This window comes from Corvus moneduloides, chromosome 1, assembly GCF_009650955.1.
Source record: "Corvus moneduloides isolate bCorMon1 chromosome 1, bCorMon1.pri, whole genome shotgun sequence".
NCBI lineage: Eukaryota > Metazoa > Chordata > Aves > Passeriformes > Corvidae > Corvus > Corvus moneduloides.
Genome location: NC_045476.1, coordinates 48615863 through 48627587, shown reverse-complemented (window position 1 = coordinate 48627587; position 11725 = coordinate 48615863). Strand labels below are relative to the sequence as shown.

Genomic DNA, 11725 nt, shown 5'->3' with positions numbered 1-11725 from the left:
GGACCGCCGTCTGGGAGGGTGGGAGGGAGGGGAGATGCCGCGACTGGCGTTGCGGGGAGGATGGATGCGGCCGGCGGCGCGGACGGGAGCAGGAGGCCATGCGCAGGCCTGAGCTGGCTGGGGAAGGCAGGACGCTGTCCTGCCCCGAGCCCGCACTCTCCCAGTGCTGTGTCGTGTTCCCTTCTCGTCTTTGTTGACGAGACTTGTCTGGGACTTCGGGATCAGCTCCTGAAGGAGCGTGCAGCAAGCCGGCAGAGAAACAGAGCCATAGAGCGCGGGACAGGCAGCGCAGAAAAGCGCTGGATTGAGCAGCTGGTCCCGTCTGTGTGCCATGGCTACCTGCTGCAGCCTTCACGGTACTTACGCCGTGCCCTGCGCGCTGCTGCCCTGCCCGAGAAACCAGCTCCTGCCTTTCTCTGCCGGGACTTCCCAGTACGCGCTCGTTTGCTCTTTTGGAAACAGCTAAGCCCGGACACTTGGGCTTCGCTTCTAACATTATCTTTTCTCACGCCAGTTCTCAGGCAACACTACAGGCAATCACACGAACATGTCCAGATTTTCCTCTCCACGCAATATTGATGCACCCCCTATTCCCAGCAGAAACGTGATGATCTCTCAGCCTCCCTGCTGCTGCAGCGCCTTTTCCCGCTGACCAGCACACCCACCCTGCATGCCGGGCATCCCGTGCGACCAGCTGGGGAGAAATCCATCGCGCTGGGCACCCCTGCGGGCCGCGATTTTCTCTGCGATTCTGGGACCAACATGGTCAAGGTCGGGCCCACCTCGGGATCCGTGTGAAGGCACATTTTTCCTCCTTGAGCTCAGCCTTGCTAGCAGGAGGCCGGAAAGACCAGTCCTCCCAGGCAAAGAGTGTAAACAGCCCCCGTCACTGTGCCTCTGTGCCTGGGCATAGAGGGGACAGGTGAGGTGACATTGGGCATTGCTTGTATACATGTATCAAGGGGTTAATGCAGTTCTGTTACAGCGGTGGGTAACTCAGGTTGCCTCATTTCCCACTTAATCCTTTCACCATTTCTGGTCCTCAGTGACTGAAAAACTCAGCTGAAGTGTTTATCGGAAACTATTGATACTGATAGATAGGATCAGAAGTTGGTCAGCAGTTCCAGCAATATTTCTGTGTTCTTCTTAAATATGCCTCAGCTAGGAAGGGGAGGAAGAGGATAATAAAGTAATCTGCTTCCAAGGATTTTATTTGCTTTGGTATAAGTTTTTTAGACAAACTCAGAATTTTCTACATGTTCCTGGGCTGAATTCTCTGGCAGAAGCCTATGACTTGCTGTGAAAGTTTTCTACATCTGTGCTTTTGCCCTGATTGCTATCTCCCAGCCATCTGAGACATGGTACACATAGTGTGCCCAGAGCTGTGCTCTGAGAGCACGGAGGGGAACAAGGGGCCAAAGGAGAAGGATCCCCATCAGCGCAATTCATCGACTTCACTGGCTTTGCTCAGTGAGCATTGCCTGCTGCTCCATGCTCACCTTGTCTCTGTCCTTGTCCAGGGGATCATGGATTTCACAGATGGGGGATGGACAGACAGACAAACAGATGGTCAGGCACTGGGGATCCAGTACCCAGAGTGCATACCTGGGCATTTCTGTCAGGCAGTGGTGCTGAAGCACTTGGCCGCTGCTCAGGGAATCAGGGTAGAGATTTTGTTTTTGTGGGACAGATCCAGCCTGTGGATTAATGTCCTCATCCATGGGGGCCATGCACAGAGGTACAAGACAAAAATAAACTAGGCAGCCAAACCTGCTATTAGGATGCACTGTGAGAACAGATGATGCCATCTCATCTTGGCTAGCTGTAGATGAAGATTTTTGAAAGTAGGACTGGAAGTTAAGGTTAATATTCCACTCTTCATTCTTAAAACTATGTAAATTTTTCATTCAACCTGTCTTCCATGTCCCTATTTGAGGTTTTATATGTGTTTGTTTAGGGGAGAGTTTGAATGAGACAGTGATGTACAGGAATTGAACCAGCATTTTGCATCAGTGCAACTGCTATTTTTAAGGACACTCAGATTCAGTGAGGAGTGAGAGAATTACCATTGAGATGCCTGTTCTGGGTGGCTGGGGTTTCCTTTTCCTTCCCTTCCCCCTTCCCCCTTCCCCTTCCCCGACCTCTTCCCCCTTTACTTCCCTTTCCCCTTTCTCTTCCCCTTCTCTTTGTGTTCCCTTCCCATTCCTCCCCTTTATTTTTTGTTCTTCTTTTCCTCCTTTTCATTTGTCTCATATACAGCTTTCTGTTCCTTGTAATTCTAGACGGAGTCTCACGACGTGTGTAAAGAGAAAACAAGAGGCAACATGCCTGTTCCCATGGGGTCAAATCTGCTCCTTTTCAAATCGAAGAGGAAATCACCCTTTCATTACAAGAGACACACTGTTGGGTCTCTGGAGTAAGAGACCCACTTCTGGCATTTCCCTAATGGCGAGAGGTCCCAGAAGATCCTGTACCCCTTGGGCACCCTTATCTCCAAAGGAACTTTCCTTAGGGATTTCTCACACCCTCCCCAGGGATGAAAAGGGCTCCCAGGATCCAGTATACAAGCTAGGACTTTTCCAACCATTTTCTCTAGGCAGAATTACCACCTCTTAGCATCAGTCTCCAATGCTCTGAAGCACTGCTCTGCTCCTCTCCGCACTTGTTCATGATGCTCCATGTAAAAATATCTTCATCCTCTTGAAAATACCAGGGTTTGGCCTATCTGGAGCAGAACCAGGCCTAACGCTGGAAAGCGACGAGGCTGCAAGAGGGCGCAGAGAGCCGCTGGTTCTGGCCGTGCGCCTCTTGCTTACGGCAGACACAGTGCACTGCAAACGCCCCTCGTTTCAACCATTTTCTTCAGGGAAGGGCCGGGAGACCTCTCTCTCCGGGATATTGGCGCCTACCTGGGAGAGACAGTGGAGGAAATAGCTGGGTGTCCCGGCGTGCGGCCAGCCGTAGGGCCGGGGCGGGTACCGGCGCCCCGACGGGAGGGCGGGCAGCCTGCGGGGCGGCGTCCCGGCCAGCAGCACCGCTTCTCTCGGCCCCTTCTGGGCCTCCAGTTTGTTTTAATAAAGCAGGACACCAAAATACTAAATGCGGGGAAAGAATGTGTGTTCGCCTCTGGCATTCCTGCGATTTTCTCCTGGTAATGCCACATCCCCCCTTATGGCTCTTCTTTTGGGCACCCCCTGAAACTCCTCCGTGTTTCTGTAAGAGGTGCTTCGGCGCACCAGGTCTCAGAAGAAGCGGGGGGAAATGGCGAAAATGCACAGCACGAAGGGCTCCTCGTTCGGTTCTTGTTAAAAAGATCTTTAAGAAAAAAGTCTAGTCGTGGGAGCCACTGAAACACTGTCGATTTTCATTTACCTGAGCCTTCCTCCGAATTAAATTCACGCCAAAAATACCTTTTTGTTTTCAAATCAGGGAGTTTGCTACGCAGATCGTGTTTCTACTGCTCATTTTAGCATTAAAAGATTGCCGCAGTTTTATGGCTCTCGACCAGTCTGGAAGAGATAGGAATTGAAATCGAAAGCCCGAATTCCTCACTATTTACTACTGACATAGTAAAGCAGCAGATTTAGTTTCTACGGACAAACTTGTCTTGAATGTCCTGGGAGAGGGAATCGTGCCCTTATCCGCACCTCCACACCCCCCCACCCCTCCACCCCCCGCCACCTCTTCCCCTACGTTTTGGTGTAACAAAGTAAAAATCTCCAGAACCTCATGCGGTGAAAATGAGGCTTTGCTTCAGACAGCCAATAGGTGAAAAAAAAAACCCAAACCAACAAACCCAACCCAAAAGAATCCGGAACAGACAGATGCCCTCCGCAGAGGTGCCGGGATCCGGAATTCAGAGGTACAGGGAGGCAGAAATGTGTCCTGGATCGGATCCTGTAAATACCATTACATGCCCTCCTAGGCACATCCCACTCACGGTTCTTGTCCTCTCTCTCCTCAACGCCACTTACGTGTTACGTGCTGTCATTGTACTAGCTTGTCTTCACGCACAAGAATAATGCGCCTATTATTCTCTTCTCTCCAAAGCTTCCACCTCTAATCATGTCGTAAAAAATAGCCTTAATAAAACAGTGATAATTACGCCATTATTGTTAACACTACTCATTAAAAATTTAAAAATAGATTTTCTGCTTTGGTCACCCATTTGAACCAGGTATCAGTTTTTGTGGCACTAAATCGTTCAACGGTATGTCAAAACCTCCTTCCTTTTTTAAAAGACAACAAGGCTTCACGGTTTTTCAGAGAAACTGATCATGGGTTCCCAGTCTTAACTGGACAGTATCGGTCAAAAGTTACTGACACCCTGTTGACCGGCTAAGGAGAATAAATATCCCGCGGGGAAGGAAAGTGTGATGTGCCTTTCCTTCTGCAGGCTTAGCACTTTTAAGGAAAATGCCTGATTTATGAGCATATCACTCTAGCAATGTTTTAATGTCCTCCTATTACTTCCTTGTTTTGGGAAGGGTGTATATGTGCTTCGTTTGTTTTTCGTGTGCGAGGCTACCTTTCAGTCAGCGTTAAGGTGGGATTCAGTGTCCTGATCTCTCCTCGGCCATATATCAGCAAAGAAAGCTGCAAACTCGGAAAAATAAATAAGCTTGAAAAGTTTTGAGCATATTTATGGCATGCTGGCTGTGACCTAGCGAGTGAGAGAGAATAGGTTTTAAATCTCGGTCTGGAACATGCAGCAAAAAACCCCTCCCACACCCATGGAGATATACTTTCCAATCTGCCTGGAAATTAATCCCAAATGAGGTAGTCTCCTTCCAAATAGGGCATGACAGATCTGAGAGAAACACTAGACAGAAGGCAGTGCGCCGGACCCCGCATTCCCGGCGAGGCAAAACTCCGCGGCGGCAGAGAGCGGGATGGGGCTCCTCGCTCCACCACACCGCGTCACCGGCTGGTTGACGTGCGAGGGACTCTTACGGCGGTACTCTTCCTGGGGAACGGAAGAAACAGACATTTGAAGAATCCTTTTCTAATCGAATCTAAATCGACCCCAAAACTTCCAGTACTTTTTCTTTTCCAGTCTTAGATTCCACTCGGGCCTTTAACTCTCTGTGTTTACCCTTGGCAAATTAAAGCATGTGTATGTGTGGGGGGCGTGCGTCTGTCCATGCAGGGGTGTTCCGCAGCCAGTGCTGCTGCAGGCTGCATCAAGCCTTCCGTGGCAATGACCATCGTCTCGGGCTCAACAAAACCTCCGACCCGAGGTACAAGATGGGTGGCTTCTTGGTGGGAACGAATTAAGAATGGGGTGAGGAAGGAGGCAGCGGTGACTCGTAAACGAAGGTGATAAAACTGGGGATGGGCCAGCATAATCTACAGGAATCACCCCTAAGGCTTCAGTCTGCCAGGGAGAGGATCTCCCATTAACTTCCCCACAATCATTTCCATCGCCCACTCTGGGACCACTCCCTTGCATTCAGAATTCAGGTCCCGATTACAGTCCTATTTAAAAACAGACATGAATATCCCTCTTCTTCCTACCACCAAACTCGTTGTGATGCGGAAATCCTCCCTGTCCGCCACAGATACCGGCCAGCCTATTCCCACAGGGCTGCTTGGCCAAGCTAGGAAGGAGGCTGGAGGTGAACTTCCTCGGGAGGCTGGGGCTACCGTGGGCCCGGGGGGAGGCTGAACCTTCACACCCCCCCCCGGAGGTGCCAGGAACACTAACACAGCTCCCCTACTTACTCCAACAAAGCGCAAAAACGACGCCACCAGCCGTGGGAAGCGGCAGCAGCGCGACGCGGTGACAGCGCTGCCCGAGCACCCCCGCCTCGCCCTGTCTGGCCCGGCCCCAGAGTTCCGGTCCGCACCGCTCCGCGCAGCGGGATCAGCGCTGCCCTTCTGCTCTGCTCAGCACTGAAGACGGACTGCCTTACCCATCCATCCATCCATCCATCCGCCCATCCATCCTGACGTGGTCCTGCTTCCCCGACTCCGAGCTCACACAGCCAGCAGAGCCGAGACCGGCTGCGACAGGGATGGGCGGCGGGTCCTCACAGGGCACACGTCGGTCTAGAAGCTGTCAAGGAAGAGAAGGGAAAAGGAATTTAACAGTGAGTTTTCAAGAATTTCGCAAGCTGACGGAAAGCAGCACAGTCCAGAGAGTGTTACGTGCATGATGTACGTTTTCAAGGAAAAATACATGCGTGTATATACAGGCAGAAAGGGAGAATGGTGGCCAGAGCCCTGGAAAAATTCGTGGTTTTTCACCCTGAAAACAGTTTGCTTATTGCTAGGAGCACTCCTTAATCCATGCATCCAGCAGACCGGGAATCTTGTTTGCTTGTTTGTTTGTCTCTCTGCATCCTGCTCGCAGGGCTAGATGGAAAATCACAGCATGTTTCCTATTGCGCTGCCTGTTCCCCACCGAAGCAACGTCACCTCAGATATGCCAGTAAATTCCTTACCGGGTTGGGATTGTAATTGGTTGAATGTTTTCTGTATCCTGACCAGCCAATAACACTCTGAGAAAAAAATTTAGAACAACCTAGTTACGACAGATGGCGAAAAATGACTTGACACTACACATGTGAGGCAATATTAACTAAAGATGAGATCCTTACCGCATTCATTAGAAATATCATAATACGCCAAAAAGATTACATGTGCCGCTGTATTTATGGTACAAGGTCCCTTATTTTCAGGCAAGTGCCATCCAAATGGTTGCCCTTGTCATGTCTGTTTTAACAACATCTGCTAGCTAGCATAAGCTCTGGCCTTGATAACTTGCATTTTTCTGAGCCTGAATTATTCTTGGCAGACCTTCTTCTTGCAGTCGTCCCCCCCCCCCCCGCCGCCCCAAAAGCAGATAATAATTTGTGCAAAACCATTAGTTAAAAAGAAGAAAGGAGAGGAGACAAAAAACCTTCATAAAAGAACAAGAATAGTGGAAAAACGGAAACAGCAAAGGAATAAATAAGAACAAACGATAAAAGGCAGATAGCCAGAATAACTACAGTTACAAGTGAAGTAGTTGTACCTTTTCATATGTAAAAAGCAACAAATATATAACCGCATTTCCAAATTTTAGACTAACATTTTAATCTCAGTAAGCAGAAAACAATGACAGTTATACCGATAGGAACCGATAATTGACCCAGAGCAAGAAATCAAATCTATTTTCACATTCAAATGACAGCAGCGCATTTATCCTCAAGTTTGCAAAGGATTCTTAGAAGCCTTATATATGCAGTTAGGCGGAAGCTGATTGCCAGCAATAAATAATGCATCCAAGGAAGAGGCTTGAGTACGTATCTTCTCACTTCCAGGATGCAGCTAGGGATCTTCGCCTCAATTCTACATCAAGGTTGTGGCTTAAGGCAGTCAAAGGGCTATTTAATTGTCAGGCAAGGCTTCCCCCTGCGGAACTCTCTCCGCATGTTACAACCTCTTTGCAGCTCCATATGCATCTCTTTTTCACACTTCCCTCTCCATCTCAGGCTCCTACACCTGGTGCATCACGCATTTAGCCCATTCGCTCCGGCTCTTCCTTTCATCTTCCCAATGGCAGACGTTTCTATTTATCCACTGGCAATCAATGTGTGGCGTCACCGGTGGTACTGTAATGACGACTGCACCATTGAGGATGACAGCTTAGAAAGAAGAGGGCAATGGTGATCCCTCCCAGAGCAGCACAGCAGAGTGTAGCGCTCGCATCACAAGGTCACCCTATCTCACCGCTGGCTCCTCTGCATTGGCAGGAGAGGGTTGCTGGGTTTGTACAAGGCTGGGGCGGGAGCAGGAGGGAGGGGGGAAAGAGATCTGGATTTTTTTTCTCCCCTCCCTTAAGCAAAGCCACAATGGAAACCAGGAAGGAGATGGTGATGTTTCTGGAGGGGACTACTCTTGGCGCTCTAGTTGGCAAGAGGGTGCCTAATTTGTCCGAAGCAGTGGGGAGCCCCGCTGCGGAGCCGCAGGAGAAGATGATCCATCGGAACTGCATCAGCCCCAGACCTGGCCCCTTGTCGTCCCGGGAGAGAGGAGGAGGAGGAGGTGGCGGAGGAGAAGACGAAGAGGAGGTGGAGGTGCTGCCAGGGACAGGGACGGTGCCGGAGAGCCGCTCGGCGGCGGCAGCACTGCTTTCGGCCGGACAGCAGCCCCCCGCCCCGGAGCTCCCCTCCAGCAAAGGGCAGCAGAGCAGCTCGGACACCGAGTCGGATTTCTATGAGGAAATCGAGGTGAGCTGCACCCCGGACTGCGCCACGGGGAGCGCCGAGTACCAGCACAGCAAAGGTACCCAACTCCTTCCCATGCCTGCAGCCCCACGCCCGCTCCGGGGCTGGGTGGCAGCACTGGTGGGGCGGGGGGGGCTGCCGGAGGGGGTTTTCCCCTCGCCAGCTGAGCGAGGGGCAACCAAATCGGGTATGTGTGTGTCTGCGTGTGTGTGATTTCTTTCCTGACTGATTCCTCACCTCCCTGCCACCGGGAGACTTGTTTGGGGAGTCAGGACACGACGCCGGGCGGCCCCCGCGTCCCTGGAGGGGAGCCAGGCTTCCCGTCGTGGATGCGTCAGGTCTGCAGCTTGTCCCGTAGGATCTTTTCGGCCAAGACAACCACGCACTCTCCTCTTCAATCTATTCTATTTTGGTTTTATTCTTCCCCGTCGCCTAGACTGCATGCTCCAGGAAATCCCATACGATCCTGCACAGCGGCGGGTTTTTTTGTATGTGTGTCTGGGGGGGTAAGATCAAACGGGTTTTCTGGCCAAGAGCTGTTTGTGGTTTTGCAGGGTGAAATGTGCCCGGGCGAGTGCGGAAGCGCCCATAAAGACCGTAAAATCGCTCGCCGACTTATGCCAGCCCCAAGTGCGGCAGCGAGGGCCTTGTTTGCACGTTGGCTTAAAAAAAAAAAAAAAAAAAAAAAAAAAAAAAAAAAAAAAAAAAAAAAAAGGTCCGAATTACCTTGTCACTTCTATGTCTCGGTGGCGCCAGCTCGGAAATGGTCCCAATGAATTAATTGCCTTTGGTCTCGGGGACAATGAGGGAGAGTTGCATTTGAAAGCAAATGCAGCGGACAGGCCCCTTTTCCCCCTGCCCCCACTCCCCACTCACTATTCTCACCTTCCCAGCTCGGCAAAGACGCCCCTACCCTGACAACAACCCACCTCTCTCTCCTCCCCGTCCCTCAGTCACTTCAAGAAGCCGGGAAGCGCAGAGAGCGCTGCCTGTCCTCTCTCGTCCCTTAGAGGCTCGTTGAAAATATCCCATCCTGGGCTTTGGAGGCTGAGTGGAGATCCCTAAGGCCTCGCCTTCCCCTCAGAGAGAACAGTCCCTGCCTGCTGGCTGCTCCACTCTTGGGTCCTTGGTGGCGTGGAGGAAGGGACAGAGGAGCCGTGCTACGTGGACGGCGGGCACACCTGCCTTTTCCAGGCGCTCAGGGTCGGGAGATGCTGCGGCCCTCCGGTTTCCCAGTGAAGGAAGCGAGTGGGGGGCTCAGCGAGCAGACACCGCCAGTGCGGGGGGGGGTGCGTCGGGAAGGGCGGGGGACAGGTGACCTCCCAGCCAGAGTGAATAAGTGCCCCTCAAATCCCCTTCTCGCTGCCCTCCTCCCCGGTCCTTCTTGGATGTCAGTACCCCAGTACCCTCAATACACCGGGGCAGGCACGGAAACGCCGAATGAGGGTGGGACGGGGGGCAGAAAGGCGTTCGCTAGGGAGGAGGACGGCGAGCATCCCTCCATGCCCGTCCGCCCCCGAGCGTGTGTCGTTGCTCCGGACTCCCCACGCAGGGCCGTGCTCCGAGGCGTTGGCCGGCAGCCCCAGCGGCGGGGGGGATCACCCCAAGGGCAGCGGAGGCAGCGGCGGCTCCCAGGGCTCGCTGGCCTGCAGCGCCAGCGACCAGATGCGCCGCTACCGCACCGCCTTCACCCGCGAGCAGATCGCCCGGCTGGAGAAGGAGTTTTACCGGGAGAATTACGTGTCCAGGCCCCGGAGATGTGAGCTGGCGGCTGCTCTAAATCTGCCAGAAACCACCATCAAGGTACACGCAGCTCGGACATGTTTCCAATTAGCACGATATAAATCTATATGGCCAAACTTCCTTGCAAAACTCGGGAAAGCACTTCGCCAACATAACCCTCCCTCTCAGCTCCCCCCGCCTCCCGCCCCTTTCCTGGCCCTGCCCGCACCCTACAGCAATGCGGGAGACGGGACACGGCTCCCGGAGCCATCCCGGCCAGCGCCGCTAATCTGACCTCTCCCCAGCAGATTATTTTTAATCCTCCCTTCGGTTCAGTCCAAATCTCACTCAGCTCTTGGGGGAGGGAAGAGGAAGCCAGTAGCACATCTTGTTTCCATCTCGCTTTGCTTTGCCTTCTCAAAAACATTTGCACATGAAAATAAACCCGATAGCAACAATCCCAGGTAGTTTTGGATGCGAAAGGGCAGCAATGAGGCAGATCCGCCTGCTTGGCCGGGACTCAGGGACGGGAGGTGGGGGGCAGCAGGACAAGCCCTAGCAAGCAGAAAGGAAAACAAGCACCCTAAAAGGGCTGCTCCTCTGGGTCTCCCTACAGATTTTTATAGGGGCTTAACTGATCCCTCCGTACGTGATGACAACTCCCTCTGGGAGGGAGAGCCGGCGCCGGTCTCCGCTCTCCGGCAGACAGATCCGCGCCCGCCGCACCGGCCTGGGACTGGGGCCGGCGGCCAGGCGGAGCGGGGCGGCGGCGGATCACGGCTCTCGCCTCTCCTCTGCCCGCAGGTTTGGTTCCAGAACCGCAGGATGAAGGACAAGAGGCAGCGCCTGGCCATGACCTGGCCTCACCCGGCCGATCCGGCGTTTTATACGTACATGATGAGCCACGCGGCAGCCACCGGGAATCTGCCGTATCCATTCCCGTCCCACCTGCCCCTGCCCTACTACTCCCACATGGGCATCGGCGCCACGTCGGCCTCTGGCGCCACCCCCTTCAGTACCCCCCTGAGGCCTCTGGACACCTTCAGGGTTCTCTCCCACCCGTACCCGAGACCAGAACTGCTGTGCGCCTTCAGACATCCCTCTCTCTACCCTGCCCCAACTCATGGACTCAGCAGCGCCGGGGGCAACCCCTGCTCTTGCCTGGCTTGCCACAGCGGCCAGTCCAACGGGCTGGCGCAGAGACCCTCCGGATCAGACTTTACCTGTTCGGCCACAACCAGGACTGACTCTTTCCTCACTTTCACGCCCTCTGTGCTGAGCAAAGCCACCTCAGTTTCCATGGACCAGAGGGAAGAAGTACCTTTAACGAGATAAACCTTTGTCTCAGGGTTATTAAACACTCGTCCCTTTCCAGGACTTCTCTTCGAGTTAATGTACCTAAGAGCCCGTGTTTATTTAATCGTGTTCTCTCCTCAGCCGTGGATACCCACAGCAGAAAAAAAAAAAAAAAAGAAAAAAAGAAAAAGAAAAAAAAAAAGAAAAAAAGAAAAAAATTTAAAAAGACTAAAAATAGCTCAGTCTTAAAAGGATTTACATTCCAAGGGGGGAAAAATAAAAGAATGAAGAAGGAAAGAAATTACTAGTGATTTATCTCTGAGAAGGAATTCAGGCACGAAGGAGGAAGAAAATCAACTCGAATGAAATATGCTCCAGCCACCTATAGAAATGTGCTGGGACATTCTTTTCCGTGGATAGACTTCTTCCCAAGGGCTGGGGCTTCTGCAGATCACAACAAACCCTATGCACAAACCTACAAGATGGAGAGGGAA

At 52.5% G+C, this 11725-nt stretch overlaps 1 protein-coding gene across 1 annotated transcript; it reads left to right on the top strand.

Annotated features, from left to right (window-relative positions):
- Positions 1 to 7787: 7787 nt before the first annotated feature.
- EVX1 (even-skipped homeobox 1) lies at positions 7788 to 11307 on the top strand. The gene is made up of 3 exons (XM_032117892.1): positions 7788 to 8271; positions 9766 to 10016; positions 10740 to 11307. The coding sequence occupies exons 1-3, from the start codon at positions 7839 to 7841 to the stop codon at positions 11268 to 11270; spliced, it is 1215 nt and encodes a 404-aa protein (XP_031973783.1). The 5' UTR covers positions 7788 to 7838; the 3' UTR covers positions 11271 to 11307.
- Positions 11308 to 11725: the final 418 nt, after the last annotated feature.

Excerpts from the sequence above, each read along its gene's own strand:
- EVX1 (XM_032117892.1), top strand. The coding sequence starts at position 7,839 with ATGGAAACCAGGAAGGAGATGGTGATGTTTCTGGAGGGGACTACTCTT. Across the intron at positions 8,272-9,765 it reads CGAGTACCAGCACAGCAAAG|GGCCGTGCTCCGAGGCGTTG; the intron begins GTACCCAACTCC and ends CTCCCCACGCAG. Across the intron at positions 10,017-10,739 it reads TGCCAGAAACCACCATCAAG|GTTTGGTTCCAGAACCGCAG; the intron begins GTACACGCAGCT and ends CTCTGCCCGCAG.